The sequence below is a fragment of the Lates calcarifer genome, linkage group LG3 (assembly GCF_001640805.2).
Source record: "Lates calcarifer isolate ASB-BC8 linkage group LG3, TLL_Latcal_v3, whole genome shotgun sequence".
Taxonomy (NCBI): domain Eukaryota; kingdom Metazoa; phylum Chordata; class Actinopteri; family Centropomidae; genus Lates; species Lates calcarifer.
Window position 1 is genome coordinate 18717119 of NC_066835.1, and position 20328 is coordinate 18737446.

Here is a 20328-nt window from a genome sequence, read left to right on the forward strand (position 1 = left end):
CAACCAAAGCTGTGACGTATGACTCAACGCCCCCCGACCTCCTGCAAACCCTCCACCCTCCAGCACCGCCTCCCTGAGCTCACATCGCACCCTCTTCTTTCATTTCCCACCTCCAGCATCCACCTCCATTTCCAAATACAGGCACCCCTCGTCACCCTCCCCTCCAAAAATATCCCAAAAGAACCGCCCCCCCTTTGGGGTCCTTATGGTATCAGGTTTTAGATTTAGTTCCAGTAAATCTGCTCTCTTTGTTTGACTGTTAATCTGAAGTGTTGACCAGAACTGAGAATTTTTTTCTTTCTGAATTTTCTTTTCTGTTTGATTTGTTTGTGAATCTACAAAAGACACAAAATCAAAGTGATTGATTCAAGCAGAAACTATTGATTATTCAAACTGTCAGTAAATCTGTTGGTTATGTTTACAAGTAGCCAATTGATGGTTTAATTTGTAAAATGTCCAAAAAAAAATAAATAAAAAAAATAAATAAAAAATAATGATTAAATAAAATCTTATTTGTGTGATTATTTTTGTCCAACTGACTCTGATCTTTACTTCCACAACTTTTTGGTATTTTTGCTCGATGTTGGCCATTAGTTTTCTTTCAGTTGACTAATAGATCACCACCAGTATTTACTATGTATTTATTATTATTATTTTTATTTTATAATTTTAAAGAAGAAAATGAAGTGCTCTGTTTTTATTTTAACAATCCCTGAGAAGTTAAACAACTGTGGTTTTTCTCGGAGACAGGTATATTGTTTGTAAGTAAATTATAGTACAGCTAATTCAGCGTTTTCACTGACGTCAAGCAAACAGGTGTTCCTGCGTGCGACGTCAGCAGCGTGCTAACGTACATAGGTCCGTCTATTACACTTATTTCTTTTAATGAACAAATTTCATCTTTGTCCCCGTTTAAAATGGGAATAAATTAATCTCTCACGCACACGTTGAATATGTGTTAATTATTTTTATTTTTAAACGGCTGTAAAACGTCGGTGTCTCGCTGCAGCGGACACTAAACCAGCGGAACCTCTTCTTTTACGCCTGTGTTCAGTCAGGATGAAGTAGTTTCCGGGCGACAGGGTACCAGCAGTAAACATGGCGGAGGAGCTGCTGGAAACAGTGGACAGACTTCAGTCCCGGCTTCAGGAGAACCCGGAGCCTCGAAAGGTAACCACTGAGCAGGTGGAGACGGACGGGTTTGGTCATAAGCACCGACCGTTTCCCGAAACGCTGCGGTTTGTCTCTCGAGGCCGTAATGAAGCCGCGGCCGCGACAGTATCCCGAAAGTCGAAACGGTTTTTTAAATGTTGCGTTTGCGGGCTGCGGTTGGGCTCCGATTTCTGACAATCCTTTTCACAAAGCTGATTTTATATTTTTTACGGTTGGAAATTACACAAATACTACCACCACTACTACTGTTACAACTAGAATTACTTCTACTGCTGCTGCTACAACTGTAACACCCTTTGCAGTGGTTGTTTTAATTATAAGTAGAGTGATTCACTGCTAGAGAAGATCACCATCCTGTACCATGTGTGACTGCTGTAAAGTTTAAAGGATAGGGAAAAAAGAAACAACACAGAAAATGACTCATGATAATTTAACTAAAGATTATTTGGAGTGATCAGTCGATTTGTTAAATAGTTTCTTAATTATGAAATGTCTGAGATTAGTGAAAAATCTAAGTTTCCACAGCTTAAGTTGCTGCGTTCAGATTCAACCTTATGTCCAAAACTCAAAGATGGAAAAAAAAAATTGCTCTTTCGATTAATTATGTGATCAACAGACCAACTGTTGTACTTTACACAGATTAGCATTTTGTTTAACAATTTAATCATTAATGATAAAAACTCTGTCCACTAAATGTCACAAGTTAACACAAATGTCTATAACAAGTCTACTACAAGCAGTGACTGAATAAACAGATGAACAGCAAGACAGGACCCTAAAAAAGAACCTGAAACATCTTGATTGACCCCTGCTGGCTGGAGTTGGAGTACAAGTCATAAACCCCACCCCCTTCATATTAACTGATGGGACATGGGCCAAACTAAAAAATCTTAAGTACATTTTTTTCTTGAAGATGTTTTTTTTGGTAGTTTTATTACACTGGTGTATGTTTAAGTGTTTTTTTTTAATGCTTTAAAAAAAGCAAGTTTGTCGTCATGATTGACAGTTGTCGCTCTGTGAATTGACTAATGAGTTTTGAAACATGAATTTTATCATACTGTTTATCAGTGTAATTCAATCATTAATCATACATTTGTAATCTAGTTACTGTTAAAAGTCATCACAAACGTCTACACTCCATACTGTACAGATCAAACAATTAATTGATCAATCGAGAAAGTAATCGGCTGATTAATTGGTAATGAAAATAATCTTCAGTTGCAGCCTTTCAATATATAGATATGTATATCAGAGTTTTTCTGTCCTATATAATGCAGTAAAATGTAACTTCTTAAGTTTACTACCATGGACTTTGATTTGGAAGTTTGAATGAGTCTCTAGTGGTCATCTTACTGTTTCGTTATTTCCAACAGTCAGTGAAAGCATCATGTGGACGTCACGATAATTAAGGGGTTTTAACTTGTTAAAACGTAGTTGTTTAACCCCGGCTTTTAGCTAATATTAACACCTGTCAGGTACAACACCTGCCCACAGAGACTCTGTTGGATACTGAAATAATAACCGTAAACACAACGCGATTAATTTTATTACGAAACTCGGGGCCAGAGTAGCCGTTAGCCGTCCAGCTAACTAACGTTAGTGCGGAAAGTAAATGACAGTTCCAGCGACTCCAGGCCGCTAATGTTAAACTGATTTCTGTTAACTGAAGGCACCACGCAGCTGTTCATCACTGCACCGGGGTTTAACGATAAAATACTGAAAATTAAAAGCGGATAATGCTGAAATGCAACCATGTCCGACCTTCCCTTTGTTTACTTTCTCTGTGAGATGTAATGATGTAGTGAAAATAAAGCAGACATGATCTGTGTGATAGCTTTTGTTCAACATGAGCCATAATCCGATTTCCACAAATGGCGAAAGAAGAAGAGAAAAAAATGGTGAAATCACAGTTCAGTGATTTGACTACAGCTCTGCCCCGTTAGGCCACGACATCATTCAATCTCCATGAAGCAGGACTGAGAGTTTAATGTGCCAGACAGACACCACTGCATGTTTAATGAAACACAGGGAATAAAATCAAATATAAGGTGAGAAAGAGCTTTTAAATTTATTCAATCAGGGAGTTTTATAAGAAAGTAAAAGGTGAGTAAATTTGTGCTCCACATCTGAGGATGTTTTCATGTAAATTATCCAGAGGAACAGGAGAACAGTGGTTGAAAATGAAACCCGTGAACAAACCTGTCATGCATAGACACAGATATGAATATTATCCACAGTCGTCATTAGGATTTGTTTATAGTAATGATATGCACTGTTTAATGAAAGTCAAGTAGACTGAGTTACGACATCACCATCTTATTTATTTATTTTCTGTGACTTCTGTGAGAGAAGCTTAAACTGCCACTTTAATTTTTATTCCTTGTACCTAAGCACCAACGCTGCCGTGTCACTTCCTCCTTTATCACTGTGTATGTAAATTTATATCACAATATTAATATAGATGTCGTTATCTAGTCATCTGGTGTTGCATTGACCTAAATATTGCATGTAGAATAACTTTAAATGATGAAGTTTAAATAATATTTTACTGTGTATACATTTCAATTCTGTCAACACAGGAGCGAAATTAATGGCTACGTTTTGTTTTTCTCTTGTGTTGCAGCTACTAAAGACCCTCAGAAGACTGGGGGAACTTCCCATGACTGTGGATATACTGGTGGTAAGTGTTAATTTGTTTATTCACGCTTCACATCCTTTTGATTTCCAAACTTGGACGTCTGCCAGTAAAGAAAAGAAAAACAAAACAAACAAACAAACAAAATGAAAGCAGTGCTGCTGTGGTGAAATAGTTTAAATTGCAGGTGGCTCAGATGAGCTGCTGATGCTCTTGAGCCAGGCACCTAATCTATGACTGCTGCTGTATGTAAGTCATGAGCTACCGGGGCTGAAAAGTGAAGGTTTGCTGGGAGGAAAAATGCCTCGCTAAGTCAGCTTTTTCTTTTCTTGTCAGGTGAGATTTATGGAAATTATCAGCAGAGCCTGAACACGTCTCTGACCAATCAGATCAGCTTGGCTGAAGCTGCCTAAGATATGATAACAGCTGTAAAAATATCATGAGCACGTGCAGACTAAATGTCAGAAGCTTCACATGTGATATCCACCTGCAGGAAGAGTTGTAGACCTAAAACCTTGTCAGATCAGAGCTGTCGGTGTCTGTACGCTCACTTCCCTCTGCTCTCTCTTGCAGGAAACTGGAGTGGGGAAGACTGTGAACTCTTTCAGGAAACATGAAGTAGCTGGAGAGATGGCAAAAAGCCTTGTGGCCAAGTGGAAGAAACTGGTTCCTCAGTCTGCAGACAGGTACCATTCTACATTACCTGTGTCTCAACATGCAAAAAGTAGCTGCAGGAGTGGAGTCTTATTCCTGCAGCGGTCATATACAATTTGCAGTTTAAGCACTGTTCACTTGTGACTCATTATCAGACTGGATACAGGCCTGTCAGTCAGGTTAAACAATGAATAAACACTACACATTCCTGCTGTACTCACTTTCTGAGTCACACTGCTCCACATGTTTAGCAGCGTTCCCCTCGTAGATGAGACAGAAAGCAGTCACGTTAAAATAAATAAACTCTCCACCTCTTTTGAAGCCGTCTGTGATCCAGATATTACAGTATTTTGTAAGCGTCAGGAGCGACATGGTAAATTGTAGAGCTGACATGTTGTGCAGCCAGGCAGAGCTTGAACAAAAAGATGTTTTTTATGCTGGAAAGTTAGATTATTATTCGTATATAGAAGTTTTTCCAGCCCAGATTTTTTTTTAACACTGTCCCCTCACAGCCAAAAAGATTTCTGATATCTGATAAATAAATGTAATTTTGCACCTTGTAAATGTCTTTTCTATCCTGTTAATCATGTCTCTGATCCATCTTTCTACATCTTGGGGGGTCATGACCTCCAGGTTAGGAGTGTTGGGATGTCCCGGAGAAGAATATATACTCAAATTGTTAGTACATAAAGGAGGCCAAGACAGCAACACTTTACATCCCCCTGTTTAGCAAAACTACTGACAAATACTGTACAATAATAAACACCTACGATGCCCTTGCAGCTGTTTACAACTACATACTGCTGCTTTTAAATGTTTAATTAGGGGAAAGTGTTAATTTAAAGTCCTTTATCTGACTGCTAATTAATTATTGATACATTAATCAGCGAGAAGTGTTTTAAGAGCAACTGAACACTCTCTGAAAACCTTCTGTTTCCTTTTCTCCTGGTGGTTTAATTCCTCATCTCAGCTGTGTTAATGCACAGGTGTACTCCAGGACTCTGTGACATCACAGGTTTTGGTTACAGGTGAAGCGAAGTGCACACACCCATCAGTAGAGCTGGTTGTGTTCACAGGTGAAACGGTCAACCAGAGAGAACAGGAAAACACCAGATGACTCTGCAAAGTAACTTGTACCTGTGGACAGTAGTTGAGTAAATGTAGTAACTTTCTGACTGCCATCTTCACTCAGACCCAACAGCCACGCCAAAGAGGCCCCTCGGTCACACACACACTCTCGAGGCCCAGAGGCGGGAGGAGGAGGCCACAGACGCATCCGGGAGTCCTCCCCCGTGGAGGAGCCCTCCTACGAGGAAGAGGAGGAGGAGGAAGAGGAGGAGAGAGGCTACCACACCAACTACTCGCCCTCGCCTCCTCGACAGGAGCAGTACAGCCCTCCGCAGCGAGGAGGCTACCAGTCAGACGAGTACGGAAGTCCAGAGCCCGAGCCCGAGCCGAGCCTGAACCCGAGCCTAGTCCTCCTCCTCCTCCTCCACGCAAAGAAGTCCGCCACGCGAAACCAAACAAGGAGCCCAGCAAGAACCACCACCACCACAGTGACCGAAACAGGGACAGGGAGGAGGAACGACGGCAACGCCACACACAGACAAGTAGCGATCGAGGAGGAGGAGGAGGAGGAGGTGAAGGAAAGAAACGTGGTGCAGACAGAGAGAGGCAGCAGAGTCCAGTACAGAAACCTGCCAAACACAGCAAAAAGTCCACCACACACGAGAGCAAGAGGGAGGAGAAGAGGAAAGGAGGAGATGATGGTGAGTGTTTATGTACGTCTTTAAACCAGTATCATGGTCGTACTGGTCCAGTTTTGCCATTTTACCATTTAGAGCAACTTCCTGTCTACTTTTATCAGTCTCTGAATATTTTAATCTACTTACCGAATGCTGGAAGACTTTCCCTTGGATTATAGGTGGAAGTCCTGACCTAACTTTTGTTAGCTCTTTAGCAGCAGGTTAGCCAGTTCAGTACAAACTCAAACTCAAGCTTTGCAGCCAGAAATTGTTCAAGCTCACCGAACTTTATCTCAAATTGTAGTGTGTGTAGTGTTGTAGTGGAGATCCCAGAGTTTCCAAAGATACCATGCACAGACAGGTGACAGATTAGAGGAAAAACCATCATGAAGGAGCCTCCAGAGTCTCTGGACTCTGCTGGAGGGACTGAACACCACTCCTCCTAAAGATATTCTCTCATTTGGTGTTTTGATGATGGTGGTGGAGAGTGCTGTCTGTGAAGACCATAACATATGATTCACATCATTTTCATATTCATCAAACCATTCAGTGACGCCTCATGCCCTTTATCTTTAATATCCCACCTTGTTTATTTATCTGGTTTAATTTTGGAGAATTGTAAATGAAAATTATATAGAAGGTTATTAAGAATATTTCCTTTTGATGGAGAGGTGCAGCCATAAGAACACTGGCTTTTGCATTTGAATATTACACAGTAAACATACTAACTCTGCTGATGTAGTGTAGAATAAGAGGATTTTAACAACCTTAAAGGGGAGCACCACCAATTTAACACATCACATTCAAGAGCCTAAACATAAATGTTGCTTCAAATGTACAAAACCTTACATCCAAACAAGAATTTGTCCCTGTTGAACTGTAAATGTCGTGGTGTAATTACACCACAGCCTACAACAAAAAAGGAAGATGATGCAATTACATTAAGTTTGCCAGTGTGTTTGTGTTTAGAAAGCAGAGACCTGTCAAATACAGAAACAACTGTGAATACTTTGCACTTGTTTGCACCTCAGAGCAGCAGCTTTAGTTTCATTATTGCATTTTATCAAGTTAATTTAACAGAAACCAAAATGATGATTGTGTGGTTGTGAGATAATTAGTTTGTGCAGCTTTGTGCACCAGAAACATTTATGTTTTTATCAGCCTGGATCAGAAACTGTGGCTGCAGCAGAGAGAGACATCCTGTTCCAGTAAATAAGAGATTCTGTAGGTTCAGTGTGTTCGGTAACTGTGACGACAGGAAATGACAAACTGTTACTTAAGAGAAAATACAAAACTGTTTCCTCAACAACACGGAGCTGCTGCTCTTTCCTGAGAAAAGTGGACGCACTTCCTTCATCTGTTGTGGGCGGTTTGACACAAAACTGAAACACAGCTGTTGATTAATTAATCACCAACAAAAACATTTCAAACCAGTTCCTGCTTCTTAAATTTGAAGCTTTTCTGTTTTGTCACATATATGATCAACTCAAAATCTTTGAGGTTTGTTTGTGAGGGGAATCAGACAAATTGAAGGTGTCACTCTAGACTCTGAATTGATTCATCATTTAATCAACATTCTGTAGTTGCAGTTTATTTTTAAATGTATGATGATAAATGATACGTTGTTTGTTGTTTGTAATGGTAAACGTAACTCTTTGATGTCCTGCCTGAATAAAACAATTTATTTGAATATTTTATCACAGTTTTTTGGATTTTATAGACAGATATATATTATTTGATTGAAGAGAATAATAAGCAGATTAGCTGAAAATGAAAATGCTCATTAATCGCAGCAAGTTTATGATATTTACAGAAAAAAAGACAAATCCAGTAATCAAGAAAATAATTAGCAGTTTAATTCTGAAAATCATCGTTAGTTGAAGCCACCAAAAAGCTGTTAAAGCTCCATCTGAAAAGCTTCAATCCATCTGGGAAGCCTCTAATCAGTCTGAAATGCATCTTCTAACTTTTCTGTTTATCTCTGTTTCCAGGGCGACCACGAGCACCAAAGGACTCTCCACCTAAGGAGGAGGATGAGGAGTTCGAGGCTCCCACCATGTCCTTCGAGTCCTTCCTCACGTACGACGCCCCAACGTCTATCAAGAAGAAGAAGAAGCCATCGTCGTCGTCACACAGTCGGCCGTCTCACTCATCCTCTTCCACGTCGTCTTCCCATCACCACACACGCACCCCTGCGCCGCCTGCGACCTCTTCCTCCTCCTCTTCCTCCAAAGTGAGTAAGGCGAACGGCACTCAGAGCAGCAAGAGGCCACATTCAAGCTCCAGCTCAGCTGCTGCACCGGAAAAACGCAAGAGGGTGAGAACAAACAACTGAACAAACTTAACACAAACGTTCACGAGAAGATCATTTTTCACATCATTCTTCTATTAGTCTTGATTTTTTTTCAACTGTAAGAGTAACTACAGTGAGCAGCTTGACTAAATTATCCTCACTCAGGGTCCAGGCTTTTTCTGTAGCTTTCAACCACACCTCACAGTCTTCATCAGTGGATTTGCTCAGGCCTTCGCTTTAGATTTTTTCAGTATAATATTAGTGGAGCTGCAGCCAGCAGTTACTGTCATTATCAAATAATCTGCTGTTTGTTTTCCTGATTAATAGTTTGGTTATATAAAATTGCCGTTGTAATTTCCCACTGCCCATTATCATGTACTCATGTTGCTTGTTTTATTCAATCAACAGTTCAAACTGTAGATGTAATCAGTTTATCATCATATGTGACAAAGAGAAGCATCAGATCACTGAAGAAGCTGCAACCAGAGAATGCTTTATAAAGAGCAATAAATAATCAATTATTAAAATTGCTGCAGATTAATTTTCTCTTTATCAACTAATTGATGATTGATTGTTGCAGCTCTACAGATAAGTCCTAATCTGATCTGATCTGATCTGAGTCTTTAAGAACTTCGTTTAACCTTCAGTCTCTCTCCAGGAACCAAAGCTGTGCTTTTATTTTGTAGAGTTATGTTCGTTTCCTAGCAACAGTAGCTCACTTCACGGTCAAGGTAGTTCAGAGTCAAGCAGAAACCTTGTAGATTTCAAGAGCTGCATAAAGTTAAGAGACTCAAGCTTAACAAAACTTTTCTTTTCTTTCTTCTATGACTTATATAACAGCATCAGCAGGAGCAGTTGTCATTACCTTTAAAGGATAATTTGGAAAATACAATTAACAGCACCTCTGAAGTTAGATTGGCTGTTTGCCTCCTGTTTTGTCTTTTTTCTTTTATTGTTTTTGGAGGATTTTATGCCTTTATTAGAGAAATTCAGCAAAGGTACATCCAGTCTTTATGGAAAGCTAACAGCTTCAGATTCATATTGAACAAAACAGATATGTAAATACAATATCTCTTCATCCAACTCACTGCAACAAAGTCAGTAGGTGTAGTTAACAAAATGTTGAACTGTACCTTTAACTCGCTGTGTAGTTTGACTGCTTTTCTCCACCACATTTCTTTTACTTTTGTCTGCATTTGTCTTATTTTTTTATAAAACACTTAATTTGAAAAGTCATTTGCACATCCTGTTTGTTGAGCTGTGTAGTGTATTGTCGTGTGCAGGTGGTTGAGGCCGTTCCAACGCTTCCTGAAATCCCTCTGCCAGCAATTCAACCCAACTACAGACCTCTACCCTCCATTGACGTCACGCCGCTGTCGCCGCAGAGACGCAAAGGTAACGTCCTCAGCACCGAGACAGATGCTCAGATTATCTTGACGCATGCAAATCCTAATCAAGTTCTTCTGGAAAATGATCCTCTCTGTTCTGTTTTAAACCGTCTCTTCCTTCTTTCAGTTCCCGTTTTCAACGATGAGGAGGACGCCGGGTTCACAGGGAAGCGGTTCAACTCCAAGATGGTGGTCTACTCAGGATCAAAGACCTCTTACTTGCCTAAGATGATGACCCTGTACGAGCAGTGCATCCGCGTGCTGCAGAACAACATTGACTGTGAGTGGAGCTGTGTTTATCTTATGATTAGAAGCGGCCGTGCTCAGGAAGAGTCCAGCACACACACTCACACTAGACAAACATATCTACCACTGGCAGCTTATTTGGTTAAGGTGGTTAAAACAAACGAAAGCTGCAGCACAGATACGACTGTTCGGCGTCTCTGTTCTTTCAGCCATCGCTGAGGTGGGAGGGGTGCCATTTGATATCCTGGAGCCGGTTCTGGAGCGGTGCACACCTGAGCAGCTGTACCGCATTGAGCAGAACAACCAGGTAACGCAAACGTCTCTCAGACAACATCTCTGCCCTGCTCTGAGCAGCGATTGGTCAGATGTTGATTGTTGCAGCAATGTGTGTGATACCGTAGATGACGGACCTGAGACCTCCTTTGTCTCGTCTCCACTAAAACTCACTCAACTGATTTGACTTTGACTTGGAAATAGGTGCAGCTGTGTCAGCATATTAGGGATGTAACGATATCAAAATCTCACGATATGGTAATACCTCTGTAACAAGTCTATGATATATTTGTTGCAATATTTATTGAAAACTTGGAAAACTGTATGTTGAACAATGATCAGGGCATTAATTTTAATCTTAAAACCAGTCAGTCATATTCCCTGACGTGTAGGTAAGCTGTAGGTGACAGTGTCTGCATGTTGTTTTTGTTTATTTGTCACCTTTTCTCTCATTTTGTAACACGAGGAAACGGAAACACGTCAGATCTAAAAAACGCTGGAGCACCTATAGTTTCAAAGTCTTTGTCTCTAGCAGAACATAATGAGGTGTGATGAAAAAACTAAGTACATTTTCCAACCAAACTTGATATTTCTACATTTACTGAAGCTCCAATTCCCATTTTATTCAGGCATAAAGAGAGCTGCAGTATTGTCTTTATGGTCCTTTAAACCCTGATTTAGTCTCTTTGTGTGCTCCGACCAGAGAGTGCTCTTTATTTCCTTTACCTAATACCCCCTGACTTTCCTCTCCTTTCAGTGTTTTACGGAGGATTCTGATGAGCTGTGGATGCGTCACTGTCAACGGGACTTTAAGCGCGAGACTCCTCAGGAGTACGAATCGTGGAGGGAAATGTACCTGAGGCTGCACGACGAGCGCGAGGAGCGGCTGAGGATGCTCACCCAGAACATCACCTCCGCACACGCCAACAAACCCAAAGGTAGGAGACGTTTTCACTGAGTAAAGATTTGGAAATATACTAGATCTGTCACCACACGCCTCCAGTTTTGTGCTCAAGTGTTTGAGTGCGAGGCTTGTAGTTTTATGTGCCATAGCAATACATGTGAAGCAACTAATGCAGTGATGTGAGGATCTTAAAATGCTTTACACAGGAAGAATCAGGAGACTAGAGTTCAAATAAAGTATAATTTATCAAGTTGTGTGAAGATTCGTCAGCAGAGACAAAATCAGCTGAAGTAACATCCCATAGATGAGACGATGTATTTTAAAAGGTTAAGTATATTCATGAAGGTCTTTGAATGTTCGTATCTCAGTGTGCTTGTTGTGTTTTCTCCTGGCAGGGCGGCAGGTCAAGATGGCGTATGTGAATTCTGTCGCCAAGCCGCCACGTGACGTTCGCCGCCGGCAGGAGAAGTTCGGCACCACCAGTGGTTTGTCCACAGCCGCCTCCAACGCAGCTGCAGCTCCCATCAAGTCAGTTTAATATAAACAGGATGTGATGTTTGAATGTAGACTAATGACTTGAACCTGTGCTGTCAGAGGTTGTACCGTGTATTTAAGTGTATTTCTTACACCAGTGACAAACAGAACTTGTGAAAGTTATGGCTAAATTGAGCTTAGTGTACATTTAATAGATGTGGATTCTAAGTTACAGTAGATTTATATCTACTGCTGATTAATGGCAATGAAACAGTGAAAAATACACGTATCATACGTGTCATAATCTGTAAATGCAGCTTTGAGAATTTGCTGCTTTTATCTGTTTTGATTCCGTTAATTGAAAAGAAATTAAGATGATAACTCAGCTGCAGCCCCAATAGAAATTTAAAATAAAGTCCTTCATCTATTGACTGTAGATGTTGGTTTAGTTCAGATTCATAGATCCTCTCCCTCTTCCTGTGCCTTTCAGAATAAGACCAGCTACCACAGACTACTCTGGTGAATCCAGTCGCTCCTCTTCCTCCAGCTTGTCCCGTTCCTCAGCACCAGGAGGAGTAGGAGGAGTAGGAGGAGGAGGAGGAGGAGGAGGAGGACACGCCGCCCGAGACAAACCACAGGTCAAAAGTAAGTGTGTGTTAACGTTCCTGACATCAGAGTTCATGATCGTAAAAACACATTTTTGGAACATCAGCCCGTTTTAAATCTGATAAATCCTCTTTTCTTGTTTTCAGAAATCGCCCCCATGATGGCCAAAACTATCAAAGCGTTCAAGAACAGATTCTCACGCCGATAGTGTGAAAGAGACTGAATGTATTTTATGAATTCCAACTGTTTTTAATTTAAGTTTAGTAAAATTTTACTGGAGACCCCTTCAACCCTGCACACACACACACCATCATCATTGTTACCCACCAAACATATCATGAACTTTTCAGTATTGGTGGAAAAATTGAATTTTTTTTGTTTGTTTTGTTTTTTAATTTAAGTGGTGGCATCTGTTTTGGGGCTCTTCAAATAAGTATTTAAATCATAAATGACGGTCAAAGGATGTGACGTGTTAAGAAAATCAAGTCGCCAACTTTTTATAGGATACAAAAGGACACACAAACACAAAGTCTGTTACTTTTCTTGTTTTTTAGTTTGACAGTTTGGGAAATTTGCTCATTCGCTGTCTTGCTAAGATTCAGATGAGAACATCGATACCAGTCTTGTGTCTGTAGGATGATCGCAAAGCTACAAGCGGCTGCCAGTTAGCTTAGCTTAGCATAAAGACTGGAAGCAGGTGGAAACAGCTAGCCTGGCTGGACTTTTTTTGTTTTATTCACTTGTTGAAACAATTATTTAAACTAATTTCTTTTCATTTCCTGGTACGGGGAATCAGAAATTGTGATGCTGCTGTGCCTGGGAATTGAACAAAACTGTGCAGCATCTGAATATTGTTAGGTATTTTGCCTTTCTTTCACCCAATTTAAAAAAAAAAAAAAAAAATCATGTTAATAGCAACAACCACTTATATAAAATGATATGCAAGCAACAGCGCCCCCTACAGTCACACCCTACTATGGTCACTTTGTTTTTTGAACAGTTAAACAAGATAAAATGTATTCATTAGTGAGATTTAGAGATGCTGGTAGGTGGTTATTGTTACATTTAAACAGAGCTATGTTAGCTGTTTCCCTCAGTTTCCAGTCTTTATGCTAAGCTAAGCTAACCAGCTGCTGGTTATAGCTTCATATTTATCCCACAAACACAACAGTGGTGTCTGTCTTCTCATCTAACCCTCAATAAGAGAGCGATTAAGCGTTTTTCTTTCACGGGAGACAGAACATACTCGTTCTCTTAATCTAAAGATTAGTCATCTGTTACTTTTCTTTATGACCAAATGATACACTACACTAGGAAACAACCTCTACACACTCTTTGTTTTGTCTTTTAATCGCATGCATAGTGCACGTCAGCTGCAACATTAAGACTTCACCTGAGACATCGACTGGCTGGTGAAAGGCGCTTTTTTTAAAAACAAACACATGCAGAGTAACATGTTTTTGCCTGGTGCATTTTTCAATGTGTGGGGCTAAAATGATCTATGAAATGCACACACATATACACACAAACATACAGAAACACACATTGTAGAGTTATTTTAACCCTCCCTGTGGCTTCAGACCATGTTTTCCTGCTGTCGAATGTGTGCGTCCCTCTTTATATCTGCTTCACTGTGACAAATAGCTCAAGTGAGGGCTGAAGAAGAAAAACAACAATAAGGAAAGAAGCTGGTTGGACGACAACAATAGGGATGATGATGATGACATATTTATTTTCAACACTGGGACCTGGTACAACATGGGCCTGAAAGGAAGTAGATTAAAAATTGTAATTTTATTAGATTTTAATAAATGTTATATGGTCATTTTTATTAAAATTGACTTTTTGCCCTTGAGCTGTTTCTGTCTCTTCTTTTGATGATGACTCTCACTTCATGTATTTTAATTTTCTTTCTAAATGACTGGACACATTTTTAAAAATTGTCCATTTGTCCTGTAGGCCTCAACAAAGATGTTTAAGTCAATTATTCCTGGAACATTTCCTCTGTAATTCATGTTATAATGTCACTTTTTAATGCCATAATATTGGGTTTTCCCTTTGTTTACACATGAATGTATCAATAATTTAACACTCTGAGAGGGGTCATAATAAGCATGATACTTTTAGTTTTAAAAATAGTAATTTTGTTTGTTAATTCTTCCATAAATCCCCTAAATTACACTTTTTAACTGCAGAATTCAACCTTAATCTAGTATTTTCACTTTGTGGTTTTGTGATTTTACTGATACTTAACATGCTCTTCGTGCAGGATTTGCGACAGTTTTGACATTTGGTGGCAAATCAGGGGGTACATCACGTGTTTGGTGTTTTGTTCGTAAACCAGGTAAAGTGATCGCAAAGCCTCAGAGGAGTCTCCGGTGAAACTTACAGCTCCTTCAAAATAATATATGTTTTGCTCCATACTTATTTAAAACTTAAAATATTACCTGTACAAAATGAGCAAAGTAACCTCTGCTGAAAAAATTAAACACTGAACACTTCTTAATTTTTGGCTGTTTACTACCTTGATCTTAAAATCCAGTAATGCTCAGTCAAAGATCGCCTATACAGTATGTCTTAAAACTTCTTGTTGTGGAGACACAAAGTCCTCCATGAAAAAATAGACAAATAATAAATCATGAAATAAATCATCACACAAATAAAAATAGCCAGAAATATGTGATATCGCTATGAAATTAATGTTAAAACCCAGCCCACGCTTATTAAATGTTATTTTATCCTACTTTTTTAATGCTAGGATTTTTTCCCCCAGCGTTTTATATTTATAAATGTTGATGAAGATACCAAAGCCAATTAACTGGCTCGTTTATATGACTTACAGTGGAAAATTCAGGCCGTTTGTCCTTGATATTACAGTTTGTAGAAACAGATTGTTTTATTTTGAAAACCTAAACCGGAAATGTGGTGTAACTTCCGCTCATTTGACACAGACGTCAGTTCGCTTGACGCTGCGAAGTGAAACTTGCTGATCTCATTTCACTTTATAAAAACACTCGGAGCAGAGGTGGTTTCCAGCCTCACTTCTTCCAGCCTCCTGTAACGGAAAGCAGCGTTCCTCAGCTCCACGATGTCCGGGCACGGTCACGGTCATGGTCACGGTCACGGCTGCGGGTGCGAGGGGGAGCACGAGCCCGCGGAGAGGGGCCTGGAGTACGGACTGTACCGGCGGATCGACCTGGAGAAGGTGCAGTGTCTGAACGAGAGCAGGGACGGAGACGGAAAGCTGGTGTTCAAACCGTGGGATCGGCGGAACGAGCGGGACAAGGTAACGGCCGAAGAGAGCCTCTCCCCCGGTCAGTTATCCTGCTTGTGTCCCCTGACTGAGAGAGGCGCTGCGGGTGCTGCTTGTGTGTGTGCCCGGTGAGAGTGCAGGTCTGTGGGGCGTCTGGCTGCAGACTGCAGCTCAGAGCCTCTCTGTGGGTCTGCGCAGTTTCTAAAACAAATAAAAGTTTCATTTTAGCAATCAGACTGACAATTTGAGTTTGCTTAGAATTAAGTTATAAACCATCCAGTTTTGTCTGATGGGGCTTAAATAGGGTTAAATAGGCGGTTTGTGTCAAAATCCGGTGTCATAACTAATCACACAGACATGATTCACATATTTTTAGATTCAACATGACTTACACTCTGTAAGAGTGTCTTTATTTCCAATGTCTATCACAAATACGCATTCACAAATCACCTAGAAGTCACAGGAAAAAAGACGCTCCTGATAACTGCAGAACCTGCCTGATAATCACCAGTTTTTAACGTTTTCTTCAGTATTAAATGAATCCAGTGATAGCTGTCTATGCATCTGCAGGTGCACTGGAAACAGGAACTGCAAATAGCTAATTCGGGCAACTTAATTTTCCAACATATAATAAATATAGGATAGATTAGCATCGAGACACAAGCTTTTACTTGTGATGAAGTATTTTTGCAGTGTTGTACTGGTAATGGTACATTATTTAAAGGATGTGAATGTTTATTACAACATGGTTGAAATCAGTATCATGTTAATGTTAATGATAATATTTTCAAATATTGACAAGCTGCTACGTTACAATATGGTAAGATTTAGTTTTATTAGGATAGAAGATTTTTCCTCACCGCCCAGTTCTGATTGCTCATCCTGTCCAGTCTGCTGACTGATTTTATTGCTGCTGTCACTCTGTAATTACTTAGAAAGGATTCACCTCTTCTTCTTATAGTTTGTCGAGAGCGATGCAGATGAAGAGTTGCTGTTCAATATCCCGTAAGTCCTAAAATTATATGTTGTCATCATCATCATTAATGCTGTCATCAGCCTGAAGTTTAACCTTTTCTCTTGCGTGAGCACTGGATGCTTTGCTGCCTACACACATACACAGATTTACAATATACAGGCACATACACTTTTTTTTCTTATAAAATCTGTTGGTATGTAAGTTGTAATAATAATATGAGATGAGCTCTTTTTGTTTTTGTTTTTTTTTGTAATTTCAGACCAAAGTGATTGAATAGCGAAAACCAAAAATGAAATCTCTAATTTTTCTTCTTTTTTTCATCAAATATTGTAACCAAGGAACTGTGTAACGTCTCTCTCAGTTTTACAGGCAGCGTGAAGCTGAAAGGCATCATCATCTCTGGAGAAGATGACGACTCTCATCCAGCTGAGATACGACTGTGAGTGTCTGTCTCTGCTTCTCTGATCTGGGGTCAGGGAGGAAACACAGGATAAACTCCTTGGCTCCAGGACACTGTAAAGTCTTGGTTTATTAGATTAGAACCTGTAAATGTAAAAAATCTAATGTTTTTCTAACGGTATGTTTTTTGTATTACCTGATAATCACAAGACATTTTAAGTTTATTAATTAAAACAAACATAAGCATAACTCATAACTAATTTTTCACCCTAGGTACAAAAACATTCCTCAGATGTCGTTCGATGCCACCGGCAGAGAACCTGAACAAGCCTTCAGACTCAACAGAGACCCTCTTGCTGAGCTGGAGTACCCAACAAAGTGAGACCATGAACAGTAATACTTTTTTAAAATAAAATTTTAGCACGTTTAAGTCTCCCCAGGTTGCAGTAAAGCTACCGTTGTGGCTGCTAGTCTGATCCTGAAAGCTGCAGCTAGTTACACTGATAGTGTTTATGATCATAATCGTAATATTTTATTGCACAGATGTTGCACAGTTTTAGCTTCATTCCTGTCCAAATCATTTTTATCGCATTTTACTGGAATCCTCCATAGTCATATATGGAAGCTTTTAGCCCACACAAGGATGGAGAACTGATAGCATCATAGCATCATGATCATTTTCATTATCAGTGACATGAAGCTGTGAAATCCTGCTTAAACACGCGCTTATAAAAACAAGTGAAGCCAAACCTCAGTTTCTCTTTTTGTCAGTCTTAATGCGCCGCCTGTGTTTGTGTTTCCACGCACTTGTTTCACCATGATTCATTATGAAAATGTTCAAAAACTCTTCTTATGTTCCATTAACACTCTTTATATTCCTCAGACGTTCCCCAAGCCTCTGTCTCAAATCAAAGTGTCTCTTGTTGTGTGATGATTTTCCAGGATCGCTCGTTTTTCCAACGTCCAGCACCTCTCCATCCACATCTCGAAGAACTTTGGAGCAGAGAGTACCAGGGTTTACTACATCGGTCTGAGGGGTGAATACTCAGAGGTCAGTCTGAATCTCAACCCTCCGTATGAAACACTGACAGTATCCATGACCAGTTTAACGAAAGCCTCTGGGGCAAAAATTTGTTGTTTTTGTTGCCTGAACCACATCTGCCATCCATCCCAAACACCTCTTGGTGACTCTGTTGCTTTTAATAATTGTTGTGCGTCATTAATTTAAAAAAACTGCCTCCAAACATAATCCAGCCTGTGATTACATTTCCTACCAAATATATTTGCTGTTGCAGTTTAGTTGTATGTAGACAGAATTTAAATTAAATTAACACCTCTCTATAACAGGAAAAATGTATTAGGTTTTTTGCTAGGTGTACCAAATAAAGTGGGAGCAAGTATTTATTCTTTCAGTCAGATGCTTTCATTAATGTCTGTGATGTGTTATCAGTGTTCTTCATGTAGGAATTCAGTCCCAAGGAACTCAGACGAGTTCCCAGGGACTGATTTTGACAAACGTTCTTGTTTTCGAGCTGTGTCATGGCTGCTTTGGCTGCGTGCGTCCCATCATAACTATACTGAAAGGAGATATTATTTTGCCTCATTTTTTATCCCGAGGGCAGCAGATTCTTTCCTAAAATATTTTGCTGCCTCTCTGGTGCTCAGCTTCCAGTCTGACAACAGTCTCTGTATGTGTCTGTCAGTGAGTGCGATGCTGCTGTGGTGACAGCTGCGTTAGCAATTTACAAAGCTCCCTCCTTTTTTAAAAATTCATACCAAACAGTTTATGTTTACTGTTGCTCCCCAATCATTTAAAATATTAATACAGCTTTTTTTGTGTGATTAAATCAGCACCAGATGTGACTGAATCATCCATGTAATTTCTCTGCATGATATATAAGCACAGTAATTAATTGTTTTGAATATTTATCTTCCATTGTTATATTACTATAGAGGAAAAATCTCATTTTAAATCATGACATTATTTTATATGCGATATTTCTCGCTGTATTGTTGTATGGTCCAGCAACGGGAAACACTTTTGATAATCAATTAACTGATCTAATCATTTAAGCAAAATGCCAAATTTCCTTCTTTTGTTCATCTTGTATGTAGGTTTGTAGGTTTTGGGCGACAATATAAAGTCACTTTGTGCTGTAGGAGATTTTTCATTATTCTATAGACCAAACAATTAATTTAATAATTGATAATTAAAGTAACTGTTTAAGCTTGAAATTAATTGTGACCAAGGTGCAGCAGGTGTTGAGATTCATTGAAAAATAAACCTGTCAGCCCTCTCTGATGAACAAACTACGACATGTAACAAAATGAACTGAAACATTTATTTGGTATTTTTGTACTGCAGTTTCTTGTTCTAAGATTTATGCCAATAAGCTAAAACCAGCCAATTATATCAGCTACACCATGTATCCGTTGGTTTCTTCATGTAAGCTTCTAAATGTAATGTAAAGCTTCTCCTTGCTTTGAGTCAGCCTGTCTTTCTCTTTGCACTTTCAAGGCTCACCGACACGAAGTGACAATCTGTAACTACGAGGCAGCAGCGAACCCTGCAGATCACAAAGTGGAGAGCATCATCCCGCAAACTAACTTCATTTCTTGAAAGCTTTGGAGAGTCGTGAGGAGGAAGAGGAGGAGGATGAGGAGAGGTTTCAGTGGCGTCTTCTGACTGTCATTGACAGGAGTCCAAAAGTCAAAGATGAGTTCAACGCTGCGTACTGGCAGGTTGGTCGAGCTCGACCAGGACTGAGCACTGAAATCTGAAGACCAGAGGGCTTCAGATGTGTCTGGAAGTGCCAAGTTGTCGCTCTGTTTTCTATGGCAATAAAGAGTGAAGGCTTAATGTGGGCAAAAAGCTTAATAATAAATGCATGAAACATTTGACACTCAGATAAAGTCTGTTGTTATCAGTTTAACCTGTATACTCTGATTCATGTCAAGATACTCATCACTTCAATTAAGTGACAGCTACTCTGAAATAAAACAGTGAAGGCTGGAAATGAAATCAAGCAACAAGTGATGGTAGTTTGTGATTCATTTCAGATTTTGGTTGTTGTGTTTACATTCTGGATCCATAATCTGCTTCACATCATTATTTTTAGGTACAAAACACAGAGAAACTCAAGTAGCTCTCAAGCATCTCCTTATGCAGAGTCAGCAAATACAAATGTTAAGCTACTCTGGATACATGAGTGCATTTTTAAATGGCTATATATAATACCTGTAAAACCAAAATATTTGCCTTTTGTGAAGCCAACACATTGTCCACCAGCCACTGGTGGATATTTTCTG

General features: G+C 39.6%; 2 protein-coding genes across 2 annotated transcripts; both read left to right on the forward strand.

Annotated features, from left to right (window-relative positions):
- The first annotated feature begins 983 nt into the window (after window positions 1-983).
- On the forward strand, window positions 984-14246 carry eloa (elongin A). The gene is given in 13 exon segments (XM_018698989.2): window positions 984-1170; window positions 3797-3853; window positions 4382-4494; window positions 5655-5914; window positions 5917-6231; window positions 8199-8524; window positions 9784-9895; window positions 10016-10168; window positions 10344-10441; window positions 11165-11345; window positions 11707-11839; window positions 12276-12430; window positions 12538-14246. Coding segments are annotated over 13 exon segments (2037 nt in total). The 5' UTR covers window positions 984-1098; the 3' UTR covers window positions 12600-14246.
- A 1083-nt stretch (window positions 14247-15329) lies between these two features.
- On the forward strand, window positions 15330-20052 carry pithd1 (PITH (C-terminal proteasome-interacting domain of thioredoxin-like) domain containing 1). Its single transcript, XM_018698975.2, has 6 exons — window positions 15330-15677; window positions 16606-16649; window positions 16982-17059; window positions 17293-17397; window positions 17962-18070; window positions 19538-20052. The coding sequence occupies exons 1-6, from the start codon at window positions 15480-15482 to the stop codon at window positions 19637-19639; spliced, it is 636 nt and encodes a 211-aa protein (XP_018554491.1). The 5' UTR covers window positions 15330-15479; the 3' UTR covers window positions 19640-20052.
- The last annotated feature ends 276 nt before the right edge of the window (window positions 20053-20328 follow it).

Coding starts and splice junctions, on each gene's coding strand:
- pithd1 (XM_018698975.2), top strand. CDS start 15,480: ATGTCCGGGCACGGTCACGGTCATGGTCACGGTCACGGCTGCGGGTGC. Junction 17,060..17,292: donor CATCCAGCTGAGATACGACT/GTGAGTGTCTGT, acceptor TTTTCACCCTAG/GTACAAAAACATTCCTCAGA. Junction 18,071..19,537: donor TGAGGGGTGAATACTCAGAG/GTCAGTCTGAAT, acceptor TGCACTTTCAAG/GCTCACCGACACGAAGTGAC.